The sequence below is a fragment of the Hylobates moloch genome, unplaced genomic scaffold, assembly GCF_009828535.3.
Source record: "Hylobates moloch isolate HMO894 unplaced genomic scaffold, HMol_V3 SCAFFOLD_8, whole genome shotgun sequence".
Taxonomy (NCBI): Eukaryota; Metazoa; Chordata; class Mammalia; order Primates; family Hylobatidae; genus Hylobates; species Hylobates moloch.
In genome coordinates, this window is record NW_026652283.1 from 78,540,519 (window position 1) to 78,561,154 (window position 20,636).

At 38.5% G+C, this 20,636-nt stretch overlaps 1 protein-coding gene across 4 annotated transcripts in view; it reads right to left on the reverse strand.

Annotated features, from left to right (window-relative positions):
* DOCK3 (dedicator of cytokinesis 3) overlaps positions 1 to 20,636 on the reverse strand; it is a 649,329-nt gene that overhangs the window by 499,291 nt on the left and 129,402 nt on the right. For all 4 annotated transcript variants that reach the window (XM_032161429.2, XM_032161424.2, XM_058442283.1 and 1 more), the window contains exon 3: positions 15,005 to 15,045. In XM_032161429.2, the coding sequence (XP_032017320.1) occupies positions 15,005 to 15,045 (41 nt within the window). The remainder of the gene's footprint in view (positions 1 to 15,004; positions 15,046 to 20,636) is intronic.

Sequence of the window (20,636 nt, forward strand, 5' to 3'; positions counted from 1 at the left end):
ACTGAATAGATCTCTCTCATCACTTACAAAGAGTTAACTCAACATGGATTAACAACTTAAATGTAAGGCCTGAAACTATAGCAATCCTAGAAGAAAACATAGGAAAAGCCCAGCATGGTGACTCACATCTGTAATCTCAGCACATTGGGAGGCCAAAACAAAGAGGACTGCTTGAGGTCAGGAGCTCAAGATTAGCCTGGGCAACACAGTGAAATGAGACCACAAAACAAACAAACAAACAAAAAACAGCTGGTGTGATGGCGTTCATCTGTAGTTCAAACAACTCTGAAAGCTGAGGCAGAAGGATCACTTGAGCCCAGTAGTTCAAGGCTTCAATGAGCTATGATCACAATACTGTACTCCAGCCTGGATGACAGAGCAAGACCCTGTTCGCCAAAATAAAAAAAAAGATGGGGAGAGGGGAGAAAAAGAAACAACTTCAACACACTAGCCTAGGTGAATAATTATAACTAAGACTTTGAAAGCAAATATGAAAAAAACAAAAATAGACAAATGGGGTTTAAATTAAACTAAATAGCTTCTACATAACAAAAGAAGAAATCAAGAGTCAACACACAATCTAAGAGTGGGAAAGAATATTTGCAAACTATGCATCTGACAAAGGACTACTATCTAGAATCTATAAGGAACTTAAATCAACAAGAAAATTACAAATATCCCCATGAAAAAGTGAGCAGAGGACATGAATAGACACATCTCAAAAGAAGACACAGAAGCAGCCAACATACATGAAAAAATGCTCAATATAACTATTCATCAGGGAAAAGCAAATTAAAACCACAAAGAGATACCACCTCATACCAGTCTGAATGGCTATTATTAAAAAGTCAAATAATAACAGATGTTCTCAAGGATGCAGAGAAAAGGGAACACTTAACAAACTTTTGGGGGGAATGTAAATTAGTTCAGCCCCTGTGGAAAGCAATTTGGAGACTTCTCAAAAAAAAAAAAAAAAAATAGAACTGCCATTCAACCCAGCAATCCCACTACTGGGTATCTACCTAAAGGAAAAGAAACTGTTTTATCGAAAAGATACCTGCACACATACGTCCATCACAGAACTAATCACAACAGCAAAGTCATGGAATCAACCTAAGTGTCCATCAACAGTGGATTGGATAAAGAAAATGTGGTTATATATAAAACATGAAATACTAGGCAGCCATAAAACAGAATGAAATCATGTTCTTTGCAGCAACATGGATGCAGCTGAGGCCATTATCTGAAATGAAATAACACAGAAACAGAAAAACAAATACCACAAGTTCTCACTTGTAAGTAGGAGCTAATCAATGAGTACACGTAATATAAAGATGGAAAACAGTGGACAATGGGGACTCCAAGAAGCAGGAAGGAGGGAGAGAGGCAAAAACTGAAAAACTACTTCTTGGGTACTACGGTCATTATGTGGATGATGGGTTTTCTAGAAGCCCAAACCCCATCCCTCATTACACAATATACCCATGTAACAAACCTGCACATGCATCCCGCCAAATCCATAATTTTAAAGAAAAAATACAGTCACAGGAAGAAAAATATTGTATGTTCTTACTCTTATGTGGGAGCTAAATAAGTGGATCTCATGAAGAGACAGAGTAGAATGATGGTTACCAGAAGCTGGAAAGGAAGCGGGAGAAGGCAATGAAGAGAAGTTGATTAATAGGTACTAAAATACAGTTAAGAGGAATAAGTTCTAGTATGCGATAGTACAGTAGGGAAATTACAGTTCATAATTTATTGTATATTTCAAAATAGCCAGAAGAGAAAAACTGCAATGTTTCCAACAGAAAGGAAATATGAATGTTTGAGGTGAAGGATATATCCCAATTACCCTGGTTTTGATCATTACACATCGTATGCAAGTATCAAAACATCACATGTATCCCATAAATATGTACAACTATGATATATCAATTTTTTAAAAAAGCAATACTGTAAAGCCAGGAGACAATAAATTGATGTATTTAAATTTTCACCTAGAATTGTATATCCAATAAAAATATCTTTTAAAAATAGAAGTGAATAAACCCTAAGTCAGTAAAATGAATAGGATAAGAGCAGATATATGTTAAATAACAGACAAAAAAATCAGAAAGTTAAAAGTTGATTTTTTAAAACATCAACAAAAGCAACAAAAACCTAGTTAGACTTGATCAAGAAAAAGAGAGAACACAAATTCCTAAAATCTGAAATAAATGAGAATTATCACTAACTACCTCATATGCATTAAAAACTAACAGTATGATTAATTAAAACAAATCCAAAAATGTAAAGTGGACAGATTTCTTAAAATATAAACTGACCAAAACCAACAGATGATAAGTTAGACAACTATAATAAAGACAAAACATAAGAAACCTCAACAATAAAAAGTTTAAAATGACAAATTGGACTTCCTTGAAGTTAATATCTACTCCTCAAAACACAACATTAAGAAAACAAAAACGCAGGCTACATATATTGAAAGAAGGACTAGTATTTAGAATGAAGAATTTAGAAAATGGCAGATTAGAGGCTTTTAGCATGCCTTAGCCATTTGGAAACAGCAAGAGTTGATAAAGATCAACTCTCTGAGCTTTAATTCAAGAAGGAAAATACAAATCCACCAGAATTGTGAAGAAACCTCAGATCCCAGGGAGGAAAATACTAGCAAACAACTCCTGTGACAGTGTCCAGCTGATAAAAGTGAGTGAAGCCCTAGTATGTGCAAGAGGCAGAGAATCTCCCTCTGTAACTTACCTTTCCACTGGGGATCTAAGCAAGCCAGGCCAAGGGAAAGTACTCTGTTTCTCCCAAGCACTGGAGTTAAACTGGGGAGAGGCTTGGAGATGCTGTGAGAAAAAGATACCAGGAAAAGATGCATATGGTTTTCCAGGCCCAGGCCCAAGAGCAGAATGTCATTTTTAATCCAGGTGCATACAAAGCCATTCTTTGGCAACCTGGCAGCATGACCATCTAGGCATTTTAGTCTTGAACCAGAGATCGGAGTACCTGTTCTGAAGTAGGGTAGAGGCCTCCACAGACAGAACTGTGGAAAGCACATTAGCAGTAGGTACTTGAAGTGTGCTCTACCCTGTCACAAGCCTGTGGTGGGAGAACTGCTGCAACTGCAGTTTCTCCAGGGCAATGAGACTGGCAGCCAGGGCCAGCTTGGTGACCTGGAACCATTCTGCATGTGTCATTGCTGGATGCCCCAGCCTGCTTCCCTGAGATCAATATGCAGCAGGGTCCTCTCCATTCCACTCCCAGGCAGAAATTCAGGCATATGGGGCATCCGCTTGCCTAGACCAGCAGACTGTGCCATCCCATCCTTTATGGACATTGACCATGGTGCAGCAAGACCCTCTCCACTCCACGCCCAGGTAGGTCTCCAGGCATTTGGAGTTCTAGCTCATCTGGATCAGCCGCCTGAGCTGCCCCACCCTTACTGCACAGAGATCCTGGTGCAGGGAAGCCCTCTCTGCTACATCCAAGCAGATTTCCAGGCAGTCAGAGCACCTGCTTGCCTGGTTTGGCAGCCTGAGTTGCCCTACCCCTCTTGTGCATAAATCCTGGTGCAAAGGGGCCCTTCCCTGCTACATGCCCAGGCAGATCTCCAGGCATCTAGAGTACCCAATTTCCTGGATTAGGAGTTTAGGCCACCTCAACCCCACCATTCATGTGCAGAGAATTTGGGGCCAAGGAGGTTTCCCATCTCCACACCTAGGCACTCTTCTGAGTGCTCGGTGGCCACCCACTGTATTCTCCCTCAATGCTGGTGCTTGTGCCAGCACTAGAGGACCTATAGGCAGACCTGCATGGTCCACCCTACCCATCATGGACCCCACTTCCCTGGGGATAAGCAGGAAGCTCAGACCACTGTGTATTTCATGAATCAGTCTACCGCCTGAAGTAAGAGAGACTCTGCCAGTAAACAAGGATCAAGTACATACTCAGCCCCATTGGTCACAGGTGGCTCCTACCTATAAGTGCCATCTATTGGATTGTAGGTTGAACTGCACAGCTGAATATAAAACCTGCCAAAGTGTGTACATAGGGCTACAGAAGCAAAGCCAAAAGTCCTTACCCAGCATTCTCTACTATTGCACATCCTAAGGAGAAGAAGAGAGGGAAAACAAACAAAAAAATATCATAGGGAAAGAAAGAAAAAGAAAAAATCCTATTCACACAAAAATAATTTTTAAAATTAGAAGTGCCAGTGTCTCCAGATGAGAAAGAACCAGGGCAAGAATTCTGGCACCATGAAAAATATGAATATAGTGACACCATCAAAGAATTGCACAACCTGTCCAACAATGGTCTCTAACCAAAATGGAGACTCAGAAATGACATATAAAGAATTCAAAGCACGGACTGCAAGGAAGCTCAACAAGATCCAAAATGAGGTTAAAAAGCAACACAAAGAAACTCTTATTTTTTTTTATTTTATTTTTTTTGAGACGGAGTCTCACTCCGTCACCCAGGCTGGAGTGCAGTGGCACAATCTTGGCTCACTGCAATCTCTGCCTCCTAGGTTCAAGCAATCCTCCTGCCTCAGCGCCCCCTAGTGGCTGGGACTACAGACGCGTGCCACCATGCCCAACTAATTTCTGTATTTTTAGTAGAGACGGGGTTTTGCCATGTTGGCCAAGCTGGTCTCAAACTCCTGAGCTCAGGTGATCCACCCGCCTTGGCCTCCTAAAGTGCTAGGATTACAGGCATGAGCCACATGTCCAGCCGACACAAAGAAATTTCTAAAGCAATCTAAGCAATGATGGAAGACATAAACATCCTTTTTTTTATTATTATACTTTAAGTTTTAGGGTACAGGTGCACAATGTGCAGGTTTGTTACATACCTATACATGTGCCACGTTGGTGTGCTGCACCCACTAACTCGTCATTTAGCATTAGGTATATCTCCAAATGCTATCCTTCCCCCCTCCCCCACCCCACAACAGTCCCTGGTGTCTGATGTTCCCCTTCCTGTGTCCAAGTGTTCTCATTGTTCAATTCCCACCTACGAGTGAGAACATGTGGTGTTTGGTTTTTTGTCCTTGCAATAGTTTGCTCAGAATGATGGTTTCCAGCTGCATCCATGTCCCTACAAAAGACAGGAACTCATCATTTTTTATGGCAGCATAATATTCCATGGTGTATATGTGCCATATTTTCTTAATCCAGTCTATCATTAATGGACATTTGGGTTGGTTCCAAGTCTTTGCTATTGTGAATAGTGTCGCAATAAACATACGTGTGCATGTGTCTTTATAGCAGCATGATTTATAATCCTTTGGGTATATACCCAGTAATGGAATGGCTGGGTCAAATAGTATTTCTAGTTCTAGATCCCTGAGGAATCGCCACACTGACTTCCACAATGGTTGAACTAGTTTACAGTCCCACCAACAGTGTAAAAGTGTTCCTTTTTCCTGTGTAAGAGGAAAAAGTGTAAAAGTGTTCCAGTGTAAAAGTGTTTCCTATTTCTCCACATCCTCTCCAGCACCTGTTGTTTCCTGACTTTTTAATGATGGCCATTCTAACTGGTGTGAGATAGTATGTCATTGTGATTTTGATTTGCATTTCTCTGATGGCCAGTGATGATGAGCATTTTTTCATGTATTTTTTGGCTGCATAAATGTCTTCTTTTGAGAAGTGTCTGTTCATGTCCTTCGTCCACTTTTTGATGGGGTTGTTTTTTTCTTGTAAATTTGTTTGAGTTCATTGTAGATTCTGGATATTAGCCCTTTGTCAGATGAGTAGGTTGTGAAAATTTTCTCCCATTCTGTAGGTTGCCTGTTCACTCTGATGGTGGTTTCTTTTGCTGTGCAGAAGCTCTTTAGTTTAATTAGATCCCATTTGTCAATTTTGGCTTTTGTTGCCATTGCTTTTGGTGTTTTAGTCATGAAGTCCTTGCCCATGCCTATGTCCTGAATGGTATTGCCTAGGTTTTCTTCTAGGGTTTTTATGGTTTTAGGTCTAACATGTAAGTCTTTAATCCATCTTGAATTAATTTTTGCATAAGATATAAGGAAGGGATCCAGTTTCAGCTTTCTACATATGGCTAGCCAGTTTTCCCAGCACCATTTATTAAATAGGGAATCCTTTCCCCACTGCTGTCAAAGATCAGATAGCTGTAGATATGTGGCATTATTTCTGAGGGCTCTGTTCTGTTCCATTGGTCTATATCTCTGTTTTGATACCAGTACCATGCTGTTTTGGTTACTGTAGCCTTGTAGTATTGTTTGAAGTCAGGTAGTGTGATGCCTCCAGCTTTGTTCTTTTGGCTTAGGATTGACTTGGCAATATGGGCTCTTTTTTGGTTCCATAGGAACTTTAAAGTAGTTTCTTCCAATTCTGTGAAGAAAGTCATTGGTAGCTTGATGGGGATGGCATTGAATCTATAAACTATCTTGGGCAGTATGGCCATTTTCACGATATTGATTCTTCCAACCCATGAGCATGGAATGTTCTTCCATTTGTTTGTATCCTCTTTCATCTCATTGAGCAGTGGTTTGTAGTTCTCCTTGAAGAGGTCCTTCACGTCCCTTGTAAGTTGGATTCCTAGGTATTTTATTCCCTTTGAAGCAATTGTGAATGGGAGTTCACTCATGATTTGGCTCTCTGTCTGTTATTGGTGTATAAGAATGCTTGTGATTTTTGTACATTGATTTTGTATCCTGAGACTTTGCTGAAGTTGCTTATCAGCTTAAGGAGATTTTGGGCTGAGACAATGGGGTTTTCCAGATATACAATCATGTCATCTGCAAACAGGGACAATTTGACTTCCTCTTTTCCTAATTGAATACCTTTATTTCCTTCTCCTGACTAACTGCCCTTGCCAGAACTTCCAACACTACGTTGAATAGGAGTGGTGAGAGAGGGCATCCCTGTCTTGTGCCAGTTTTCAAAGGGAATGCTTCCAGTTTTTGCCCATTCAGTATGATATTGGCTGTGGGTTTGTCATAGATAGCTCTTATTATTTTGAGATACGTCCCATCAATACCTAATTTATTGAGAGTTTTTAGCATGAAGCGTTGTTGAATTTTGTCAAAGGCCTTTTCTGCATCTATTGAGATAATCATGTGTTTTTTGTCTTTGGTTCTGTTTATATGCTGGATTACATTTATTGATTTGCATATGTTGAACCAGCCTCGCATCCCACAGATGAAGTCCAGGGCTTCATGTCTAAAACACCAAAAGCAATGGCAACAAAAGCCAAAATTGACAAATGGGATCTAATTAAACTAAAGAGCTTCTGCACAGCAAAAGAAAACTACTATCAGAATGAATAGGCAACCTACAAAGTGGGAGAAAATTTTCACAACCTACTCATCTGACAAAGGGCTAATATCCAGAATCTACAATGAACTTAAACAAATTTACAAGAAAAAAACAAACAGCTCCATCAAAAAGTGGGTGAAGGACATGAACAGACATTTCTCAAAAGAAGACATTTATGCAGCCAAAAAACACATGAAAAAATGCTCTCATCATCACTGGCCATCAGAGAAATGCAAATCAAAACCACAATGAGATACTATCTCACACCAGTTAGAATGGCCATCATTAAAAAGTCAGGAAACAACAGGTGCTGGAGAGGATGTGGAGAAATAGGAACACTTTTACACTGTTGGTGGGACTGTAAACTAGTTCAACCATTGTGGAAGTCAGTGTGGCGATTCCTCAGGGATCTAGAATTAGAAATACCATTTGACCCAGCCATCCCATTACTGGGTTTATGCCCAAAGGATTATAAATAATGCTGCTATAAAGACACATGCACACGTATGTTTATTGTGGCACTATTCACAATAGCAAGGACTTGGAACCAACCCAAATGTCCAACAACGATAGACTAGATTAAGAAAATGTGGCACATATACACCATGGAATACTATGCAGCCATAAAAAATGATGAGTTCCTGTCCTTTGTAGGGACATGGATGAAACTGGAAATCATCATTTTCAGTAAACTATTGCAAGGACAAAAAACCAAACACCGCATGTTCTCACTCATAGGTGGGACTTGAACAATGAGAACACATGGACACAGGAAGGGGAACATCACACTCTGGGGACTGTTGTGGGGTGGGGGGAGGGGGGGGGAGGGATAGCATTTGGAGATATGCCTAATGCTAAATGACGAGTTAATGGGTGCAGCACACCAACATGGCACATGGATACATATGTAACAAACCTTCACATTGTGTACATGCACCCTAAAACTTAAAGTATAATAATAATAAAATAAAATTTAAAAAAAAGAATATTTAAGGGAAAAAAAAAGAGTGATACCTGCTGTCACACAACCCCACTTAAGTATATAGCCTATAAAGCAACTACACATTAGAAACTAAAAAGCAGCCAGCTAACAACTTCACGATAGGATCAAAACATCACATATCAGTATTAATGTTGAATGTAAATAGTCTCAACACTCAACCTAAAAGGCAAAGAGTAGCAAGTTGAAGAACAACAACAAAAAGACCCATCTGTCTGCCATCTTCAGGAGATCCATCTCAGATGTGACAACACCCATAGGCTCAAGGTAAAGGGCTGAAGACAGATCTACTATGCAAATAAAAAATAAAAAAGATCAGGGGTTACTATTCTTGTATCAGATAAAAGAGACTTTAAAGCAACAATAAAAAAAAGGACAAAGAAGAGCATGATATAATGATGAAGAGTTGAATTCAACAAGACTTAACTATCCTAAATACATACGCACCCAACAATGGAACACACAGATTCCTAAAATAAGCACCTCTAAACCTACAAAAAGACTTAGACAACCTCACAATAACTGTAGGGGATTTTTTTTTTAATGGAGCCTCGTTCTGTCACCCAGGCTGGTGTGCAGTGGCACAATCTCCGCTCACTGCAACCTCTGCCGCTGGGTTCAAGCAATTATCCTGTCTCAGCCTCCTGAGTAATTGGGACTACAGGTATGCACTACCATGCCTGGCTAATTTTTGTGTTGAACAAAATTCAACACAAGGTTGAATTTTTTGTTGGCCAGGCTAGTCTTGAACTCCTGGCCACAAATGATCTGCCCGCCTCAGCCTCCCAAAGTGCTAGAATTACAGACATAAGCCACTGCACTCGGCCATAGTGGGGGATTTCAATATCCCACTGACAGCATTAGATCACTGAGACAGAAAACTAACAAACAACATCTGGATTTAAACTCGACAGTTGACTAGTCAGACCTAACAGACACGTACAGAATACTCCACCCATCAACCACGGGATATTCTCAAATTTTTCTCATCTACAGAAGAGAATGAAATCAGAACATATTCCAAGATTGACTGCATGCTCAACCATAAAGCAAGTTTCAATAAATTCAAAAAAATGAAGTCATACAAACTATACTCTCAGGTCACAATGGAATAAAAACAAGAATGAATACCAAGAAGACTGCTCAAAACCACATAATTACATGGAAATTTAAAAACTTGCTCCTGAACGAATGTTGGGTAAACAACAAAATTAAGGCAGAAATCAAAAAATTATTTAAAATAAATGAGAACAGACACAACATACCAAAACCTCTGGTATGAAGCAAATGCAGAGTTAATAGGCAAGTTTATAATGCTAAACACCTACCTCAAAAAGTTGGAAAAAAAATTAGCAATTACACCTGAAGGAACTAGAAAAACAAGAACAAAGTAACCCCAAAGACAGCAGAAGAAAACAAATAACTAAAATCAGAGCAGAACTGAACAAAATTGAGACCCCAAAATCCACACAAAGAATCAACAAGATTGATGGACTGCTAGGTAGATTAAGAAAGAAAAAAGAGAAAAGATCCAAATACGTACAATCGGAAATGACAAAGGTGACATTATAACCAATCCCATAGAAATACGAAAGATCCTCAAACACTACTAGGAACCCGTAGAAGATCTACAGCAAACTGGAAACTAGAAAATCTAGAAGAAATGGATAAATTCCTGGAAACACACAAGCTCCCAAGATTGAATCAGGAAGAAATTGAAACCCTGAACAGACCAATATCAACTTCAAAAATTGAATCAGTAATAAAAAACCTATCAACCAAAGCAACTCCTGGACCAGACGGATTCACAGCCAAACTCTATTAGATGTACAAAGAAGAGCTGCCACCAATCTTACTGAAACTATTCCAAAACATCAAGGAAGAGGGACCCTTCCTTAACTCATTCTACTAAACCAATATCATCCTAGCACCAAAATCTTTCGAGGACACAACAAAAAGAGAAAACTATAGGCCAATATCCCTGAACACAGACCAAAATCCTCAACAAAATACTAGTAACTTGAATCCAGCAGCACATCAAAAGATAATTCATCACAGATTGTTGCCCCAACACCTTTTCCCCTTTGCTGATTTTTCTTTCTGTTCTTTCACTGTAAAAATTCATAGCTGTGAGTATAACTATATGCCCCTATTCAGTACTCATTCTACTCCACAGTACCTGAAACCATTAATTACCCTTTTTTTAAAAAAATGTTCTCCTTGGCCAACTATGACCTCCATTAGTCTTTTTTTGCCAGTTCCTCTTTCTCTGTCCTCCAAAGTGTTGGCAGTCTTTACAGTCTCATTTGCAGCGCCATTCTTTAATAGTAAAAGATGATAGTGCAAAAGAATTATCATGTTCTTATGTGCTAGGCACTGCAATAAGGGCTTCATAACAACTCATTGATTCCTCATTACAATTCCATGAGATAAGTAATAACCCATTTCAAATACAGACAAAATTAGACAACAGTATAATGAATCTCCACAAATCCATCACTCAGCTTCAACAATTATCAACATTTTGCCAATCTTGACTCATCAATCTACATACATTTTACCCATTATAGTATTTTTAGAGAAAATTTCAGAAATTATCCATAAATACTTCAATATTTACCTTAAATATTCAAGGAGGTTCAATCGCTTGAAGCGCTGCCTCCCGAGTTCAAGTAATTCTCTTGACAGTAAATACCTTCAATATTTACCTTTTGTTTTTCTGATAAACCCTATTTTATAGTTATACTGTATGACAGTAATGGATCCACATCTCTGTTGAATGATAGATTCCCTGTTGCCAAAGTGTAAATTCCTTAGATTTCTTTGGCGTATGACTCTAAATATATAGGTCCAATCCACCTTTCCTGCCTTACCATCCATCACTCTCTCCTGCACTATGCCTTACCCAGCTTAAAACATTTACTATTCCATGAACATGTCTTGCAATTTTTTTGCTGTGCAAAACATTCCATAAGGCCCTGTTGCTATCTCACAGAATACCACGCATTCTGTTCACAATTATTGTATAAAAGCTGATCCTGAAATCACAAAATGGAAGTATAAACTGTACTGAATTTCATTATTCCTCTTGAGCATATATTTTATAAAAAGCAAAAAATTAAAATCAAGTATCTGTTGTCATTTTTTCTCAATTTTATTTCTTATTCTTAATTCTTCATGTATGCTCTTAAGTATTTTTGTTTGTTTGGTTTTTTTTTTTTTCTTTTGAGACAGAGTCTCCCTTTGTTGTCCACGAGATCTCGGCTCACTGTAACCCCCACCTCCCGAGTTCAAGCGATTCTTCTGCCTCAGCCTCCCGAGTAGCCGGGATTACAGGAGTGCACCACCAAGTCAGGCTAATTTTTGTACTTTTAGTAGAGAGAGCATTTCTCCATGTTGGCCAGGCTGATCTCGAACTCCTGGCCTCAAGTGATCCACCTGCCTGGGTCTCCCAAAGTGCTGGGATTATAGGCAAGAGCTACTGTGCCTGGCCAGAAAGTTAATATTTTGATGGCTCTAACAAATACATAACATGGCATTTCGGCAATGGAACAGAACACTATGTCTCAAAACCTTGCTTTGGTCTCTAAAATTATAAAACTAAAGTAAGTTCTACTGTAGAAGTGTATGCAGAAAAAACAAAGTCCTCAAAAAATGAAAAGACAATAAACTATCATTCTGAAAATCATCCAACATAAAATTTAGTTATACTTTCTGCCTGTCATGCTTCTCTAAAACTGCAAAATTTTAATATGTAGTCATAACAGAAAGGGTATTTTATAATCACCCCAGTTTTTCCTTCTAAATGTTTTACTACAAAATAATACAGGGAACAAAAAGATTAAGCTTTGCAAATTTTTAAAAACTTTTATAGGAAGAACTGTTTCATCATTTATTTATATATCTAAGTGCTGGCCAGGCACGGTGGCTCATGTCTGTAATCCCAGCACTTTGGGAGGCTGAGGCAGAAGCATCGATTGAGCTCCAGAGTTCGAGACCAGCCTGGGCAAGATAGAGATATCCCGTCTTTACAAAGAGTGGAAAAAAAAAATTAGCCGGGTGTGGTGCTATGCACCTGTAGTCCCAGCTACTCAGGAGGTTGAGGGAGGACGGTAGCCTAAGCCCAGGAGTTCGAGACTATAGTGAGTTATAATCATGCCACTGGACTCCAGCCTGGATGACAGAGTGAGACTCAATCTCGTTCATTCACTCACAAATAAACAAATAAATAAATAACTATATTCACTGTCTAGTTCAGATATTATTTTATTTGAGCTATTTTGTGTTTTACTTATTAGTATAAATCATACATGACTAAAGACAAACTTTAATAAGTCATCTTTATTTTTTCCTTTAACCACTAGTATCTATGAAAAACCTATAGAAAATTTTACTTATTATGACTGAAATAAGATCACTTCTTAGCCTTTTGGCTAAGATCAAGTGTAGTAGGACCATAATATTAGCACAAATAAAAGATATACAGAAACGCATTTTTTTGTATCATTTTAAGGATGTGGTATCCCTAAATGATTATATTTTACAAACACTAAATAACTGGTTCCATAAAATATCACTGACACAGGATGAAATTAAGTTAGTAATACTGTCTTTCCACATTTGCTTAAGAATACAGATATAAGCTATTAAGAGATATATAGATACATGTTGCTAATAAATGCTGTAATAACCTAAGATTCTAGAATAGAGATATTACCAAAATATACAATCTCTGAATACCACATTAGCCCCTAAAGTAATGAAATTACAGGAGTCTGATCAGATAAAACGAGCTCTAACATTCTTTGGAGTAGTGTGAGTTAGGTTCCTGATTTTGTTCAGCTTGTCAAAACACTGCTAAGAGTAATCACAAAATAGCCTCTCCCACAGAGTCCAAAAACTTTTTTTTGTAGGAAAGAGAATTAAGAACTAAGTATGAGGTTCCAGGTACTTTTCCTTAACTCTAAAATAAAACTCTAATTACTTGCTGGATAAACCATGTGAAGCCACATGGAAACAGAGAAACCCTGAGACTACATAGAGAAGCCTGGTTATCTTGGTGGTCTAGCTGAAGACAGTCTTCCAGCCAACCCTGCCAAGATGCCAGATATATGAGTAAACTCTCTTGGACATTCCTACCAGAATGTCTTGGACACTGACCCCATAGCTGACGGTTGACACAGGTAACCTCGCACATGCCAGAATAACTAGCTACCCTGCTGACCCAGTCAAGCCACAAAAGCGTAAGAGATTAAATGTTTATTAGTTTAATCCACTAAATTTTGGCGTACTTCATTGTGTAGGAAGATATAATCAAAACAGTTATGTTTAATATTTTAAGGGTACCATCATTCCTGTCTCAATAATGTTTTCAAGCTACAAACTGCATCAATTTCATACTTTAACCACAAACATACAATAATTTTAATAAGCACAGTCCATGCGCTGATCCTCAAACACTAGTGTTGGAAATAAGATAGTGGGAGGTGGCCAAGACCACAAATGTTACTAAAATAAATAAATAGCACGCAATATCACAAATTACAACTATTCATTTATAAGATTCCTCATTTATTCCAGTTCTAACTTTTCAACAATTTTAAATCAAAATTTAAAAAATAAACCACAAGTAGAAACTATTCCCACATAAGCATTCATGAATGTACTTCAAAATTAGAAATATAAGAAAAATTACCTATAAGCAGTGGTTCTCAACCAGGGGTCATTTTGTCCCCAAGACAAATTCAGCAATGTCTGAAGTCCTCTTTTGTTGTCACACTAAGCGACAGAGGGTTTCTGGCATCTAGTAGGTAGAAGCCATATACTCTGCTAAACATCTCACATTGCACAAGACTGTCTCCCACAATAAAGAATTATCTGGCCCAAAATGCCAACAGTGCCAAGAGTGAGAAACCACAGCTAGGAGGCATTAAAATGTAAAGATACTGTCTCCCTTATAATCATTACCTTAAAACTAATAAAACTGAATGATTCTACTGGCAAAACTGATTATTAGAACTCTAAACAATTTTCTTTTTGAATGAAAAAAGTGATAATTTTGGTATTTTTCTATACAAACAAAAGCATACTGCATCAAATATTAAGCTACAGAAACATACAAGAAAAGCTGATAATATTAATTACATGAAAAAATATGCAAAAAGAAGTGTTTGCAAATACATTGGGAAAGATTATTTCTAACTGTATTATAACTGCTAATTAAACTATGTTTCATTAATATTAATTGTAATAAACATAAAATCTAGTACATAAAATTAGTATTCTATACTAATAACTTGTTTAAATTAATATTTCAATAAATTATGATTAGAGAAATATCTAATTGGATTATTTGAAAATATTTTCCATTGTGCATTTTAGAAACAATTCATCTAATTATATGGTTCCACAGGACTAGGCCTGTGAATAAGTCAATTTACTTTTTGTCAAATACCTTAAAGAAAAAAATATTTAAAAGCCTGAATAGGCTTTTTCAAGATAAGCTTTGCAGCTATGACCATATTTGCATTTCCTGTCCTTTTAGAAGAAACACTTTGATATGCTGAGACAGAGAAGAGTTTGCTGCAGTTTTGTAAAGGAAAGAATCATTGTGGCTACTGTAAAATATTAAAAGATGAACCACTAAGAGTTGTTATATCAAACAAACATACAAGGTAGTTCCTTCCTACATTAGAAAAGGTAACAATAAACTTTTCATTACCTTCACATTTGGCTTCTTTGTTGAAACTCCTCTGTACCAACCTAAAACAAAGCGTAAGAGGATATTAAAATCACAATGTCATGTTCAATAAGAGACACAATAGTATTTTTTGAAAAAAATAGATAAATGCACATCTTTCCTTAAAACACCCACTGTGGCTTTATTAGGATCTAGAGTTGTCACAGCAGCTTACTCCAAAAGGAACAGTCATATGGTGAATAAAACATTTCTAATTTTCATTACAAGGCACAAAGCCCTTTCAACTGAGTAAAATGCAATTAGAAAAGACTTCAGAGGACATATAATTCAACAGCACAAAAGTTCCTACATGAAGGTGTTGGGGCAGAGAAATGCTAAAATTGTATCACTTTTTTCATGGCAGATAGGGAGTACAGCCCAGACTTTCTGTTTCGAAGTCTCATTCAATCTCGCATGCAGTATACTACATTACTCTCATTTCTTTGCCTTCTAGCTGCTAAAGTCAACATCCTTGCTAGTGCAGATCACCTTCTTGATTTATTTCCTTTAGCATTCACATTCAGCAATACTAATAAAAGTTTCAATTACACAACAAAAAACAATTTTCAGAGAAAGAAAATTTTACTGCCAACTTTTCTCAATTTCAATATATTATTTTCAGAGCTTTGCTATAATTTCTTTATTTGGGTTTAAAAGGAAGCAGCTCCAATGGGTAGGAGAGGAAGCCAAGAGTTGTATTTAAAGAAGGAAGATAAAGAGATTGCTGATGATAGCTAAATTAATTGAGAGGTTATCGTTGAGAGTTTGCCCTACATATTAACTTTTAAAATAACAAAGCTATGAAAAAAAAGAATCAACTTTTTTCACCTGAAAATATAACAAACAACAAAAGAGATGAGCCTTGCTCCTATTTAGAACAATAGCTGAAAAAATAAATTTCATTAACTCATTTTATATCTTGAGTCTCATTTCTCCACTTATTTTTGAAAAATGGTGATAACTTACCAATGTGACACTTTACAGTATTTTAAGAAACATAACAGAAAATGACATCATGAGGTATGGCAGAGTAAGTCTCTTCAAAGAGCCTCTCCTCCATAAAAGCAATGAGAACACTATGAAGCTAAAGTAATCAAGACAGTATGATATTGGTGAAAGATTAGGCAAACAGAGAACTGAATAGAGAATCCAGAAATAGATCCACATAAATACAATCAACTGATCTTTGACAAGGAAGCAAAAGCAATAAAATGGAAAAAAAAGAGTTTTCAACAAATGGTACTGGAACAACTGGACATCTATATGCAAAAAAAATGAATCTACACATAGATTTTACTCTAGTCACAAAAACAAACTCAAAATGGATCACAGACCTTAACATAAACTGCAAAACTATAAAACTCCAACAACACAGGAGAAAATCTAAGTAACCTCGAGTACAGCAATGACTTTTTAACTACAACACCAAAAGCATGATCCATGAAAGAAATAACTGATGCACAGAGCTTCACTGAAATTAAAAACTCCTCTGTGAAAGGCATTGTTAAGAGAATAAAATGACAAGCCACAAACTGGGAGAAAATACTCACAAAAGACATATCTGATAAAGGAATGTTATCCAAAATATACAAAGAACTCTTAAAACTCAATAAGAAAATAAACAGCCCGGCCAGGCGCAGTGGCTCACACCTGCAATCCCAGCACTTTGGGAGGCTGAGGTGGGCGGATCATGAGGTCAGGAGTTTGAGACCAGCCTGACCAATGTGGTGAAACCCCATCTCTACTAAAAATACAAAAATTAGCCAGGCATGGTGGCACACACCTGTAATCCCAGCTACTCAGGAGGTTGAGGCAGGAGAACCGCTTGAACCCAGGAGGCAGAGGTTGCAGTGAGCTGAGATGGTGCCACTGCACTCCAGCCTGGGCAACTGAGTGAGACTCCATCTCAAAAAAAAAGAAGAGGAGAGGGGAGAGGAGGGGAGGGGAGAGGAGGGGAGGGGAGGGGAGAAAACAGCCCAATTAAAAAATAAGCAAAACATCTAAACAGACACTTCACCAAAGAAGATACAGAGATGACAAATAAGAATATGAGAAGCTGCTCAACATCATTATGTGATTAAAAAATTGCAAATTAAAACAACAATGAGATACTACTGCATGCCTTATCACAGTGGCCAAAATCCAGAACACTGTACCGAACCAAATGCTGATGAAGATGTAAAGCAAAAGGAACTCTCATTCACTGTTGATGGAAACCCAAAATGGTACAAAGGCACTCTGGAAGACAGTTTGGCAGTTTCTTTTTTTTTTTTTTTTGAGACAGAGTCTCGCTGTCGCCCAGGCTGGAGTGCAGTGGCACGATCTCCGCTCACTGCAGGCTCCGCCCCCCGGGGTTCACGCCATACTCCTGCCTCAGCCTCCCGAGTAGCTGGGACTACAGGCACCGGCCACCTCGCCCGGCTAATTTTTTGTATTTTTAGTAGAGACAGGGTTTCACTGTGTAAGCCAGGATGGTCTCGATCTCCCGACCTCATGATCCGCCCGCCTCGGCCTCCCAAAGTGCTGGGATTACAGGCGTGAGCCACCGGGCCCGGCCCAGTTTGGCAGTTTCTAACAAAACTAAACATATTGTTACCACATGATTGAGCAATCCATTCCTTATATTTACCCAAATGAGTTGAAAACTTACATCCACACACACAAAAAAACTACAAATTGATGTTTAGAGCAGTTTTATACTTTCTGCCAAAACTCAAAAGCATCTAAGATGTCATTCTTCAGCAGATGAGTGAATAAAACTGTGGCACATCCATTCAATGGAATGTTATTCAGAGACAAAAAGAAATGAGCTAACAAGCCATGAGAAGACACTGAAGGAATCTTCAATGCATACTGTGGATACATTTAACACCATATAATGATAATGCAAATGTGACACCATGCTCTCTTGTAGTCAACCCTCCTCCCTAACTTCTATCCCCCAGCCCTGACAATCACTAATCTAAGTAGTTTCAAAACCACATTATCATCTCTAAGGGATGCCACCATTATAAGGTGTACATGAGAATTCTGCTCAGTGAACTTCAGCCATCACCTTTTCTTAAAACTGCAACTCTGCTACAAGCTTTGCCAAATGTATCCATTCCATGACTAAGAAGAATTGAAGACAGTAAGGAAAAGAGAAAGGGAAGAACAACTCATTATTTCTGTTTCTTACATATGAACCAAAAAAGTTCATAAGCTCTCAAAGAAACAACTAAAATATCTCCCAAATCATTATGAATCAACAGGAAATATATGCTTTTAATGAACCACAATGAAGTATTTTCCAAATGTCAATTTACCTACTGTCCAAGAACTCTGGAAAATCTACCTCTGCAATTATATTCTCCCCTTTCATTTTCATCATTAATATCTTGACTTTCCAAAATTTCAGAATACTAGCAAAGAAAGTGAAACTCCCCTTGATGTTCAGATTGTCTGAGTGTTCATCAATTTCAATGTCATCATATGCATTTAACTGAAGAACACATCAGAGTCTCATTTGGTGAGTAAAATATCTGCTGGTTTGATTACTACTAGGAACTTAAGGTTAAGGCAAAGTTTTATACTCTAACATTTTCAGATATAAATTTTTATAGAAAATTAAAGAAAGGAAGGCATTCTTACAACACTCAAGTTTATAAAGACTTATGTCTAACTTAAGTCAGAAAAATATAACTGAATTCTATAAAATGCTAAACAAGTATTGCCTCCAAAGGTTCTCTATTGGTCTTCTATCCCTTCTACCTATAAATACCAGCTCTTCCCTTCCTCAGTAACTTGCTGCAACTCTCTAACTTCTAAGCTAGGGACATGTTACTCACGGCATGATTGCAAGAAACACAGACTTTTTCCACTTTACCCAAATGAATGGAAATCACTTTGGGAGGCCGAGGCGGGCGGATCACGAGGTCAGGAGATCGACACCACGGTGAAACCCCGTCTCTACTAAAAATACAAAAAAATTAGCCGGGCGTGGTGGCGGGCGCCTGTAGTCCCAGCTACTCGGAGAGGCTGAGGCAGGAGAATGGCGTGAACCCGGGAGGCGGAGCTTGCAGTGAGCCAAGATTGCACCACTGCACTCCAGCCTGGGCGACAGAGCGAGACTCCGTCTCAAAAAAAAAAAAAAAAAAAAAAAAAGAAAGAATTATTGGAAATGGTTTGGGTATTAACTTCAAATTCCAAAAGAAAAGTTTAACTTTTCGAGCCTTAGTTACTCCTCTGCTCTAAGCTCTCCAAAAGCATCCCAGATCAAAATAAAATCCAAAGTCTTTATTAGAGCCTCTGCTGATCTCAACTTCCACCACTCTCTCTGCTTCTCCCCATCCCATCCATCCACTGCAGCCATAATAGTCTCTCTGCAATTCCTTCAACTTACTAAGCAGGCTCTCGCCTCAGCACCTTTATACTTTTTGCACCATATTTCTGGACTGTTCTTCCCCTCCCCAAACCCCTTCCACTCAGAGTATCTCAGGATTGCTTCCTCATTTCCATCTGTTCTCTGCCCAAATGTTATCTTCTCAGAAAGGCCATCTCCAATCATCCTATATAAATACACAGAAGAGAGAAGTTTCCCCGCACCCACTTCCCCACTAATATGGCCTGGCTCTCTGTCCCCATCCAAACCTCACCTTGAATTGTAATCTCAGTTCTAATCCCCACATGCTGGCGGAGGGACCCAGTGGGAGGTAACTGAATCTGGGGGCGGTCACCCCCATGCTGTTCTCATGATAGTGAGTTCCCACAAAATCTGAAGGTTTTATAAGGAGCCTTCTCCCCTTTGTTCAGCACTTCTCTCATCTGCCGCCATGTGAAGAAGGACGTGTTTGCTTCCCCTTCCACCATGACTGTAAGTTTCCTGAGGCCTCCCCAGTCATGCAGAACTGTGAGTCAATTAAATCTCTTTTCTTTATAAATTACCCATTCTTGGGTATTTCTTCATAGCAGCATGTGAACAGACTAATACACTAAATTGGTACTGCAGAGTGTAGGGTGCTGCTATAAGGATACCCAAAAACGTGGAAGCAACTTTGGAACTGGATAACAGGCAGAGGCTGGAACAGTTTGGAGGGCTCAGAAGAAGACAGGAAAATGTGGAAAAGTCTGGAACTTCCTAGAGACTGAGGGCTCAGAAGACAGAAAGATGTGGGAAAGTTTGGAACCTCCTAGAGACTTGTTAAATGATTTTGACCAAAATGCTGATAGTGATATTGACAATGAAGTCCAGGCTGAGGTGGTCTCAGATGGAGAAGGGGAACTTGTTGGGAATTGGAATAAAGGTGACTCTTGCTATAGTTTAGCAAAGAGACTGGCGATATTTTGCCCCTGCCCTAGAGATCTGTGAAACTTTGAACTTGAAAGAGATGATTTAGGGTACCTGGTGGAAGATATTTCTAAAGAGCAAAGCATTTTCAAGAGGTGACTTAGCATAAAAGTTTGGAAAATCTGCAGCCTGACGATGTGGTAGAAAACAAAAACCCATTTTCTGGGGAGAAATTCAAGGCTGCTGCAGAAATTTGCATAAGTAATGAGGAGCCAAATGTTAATCACCAAGACAATGAGGAAAGTGTCTCTGGGGCATATCAGAGATCTTCGTGGCAGCCCCTCTCGT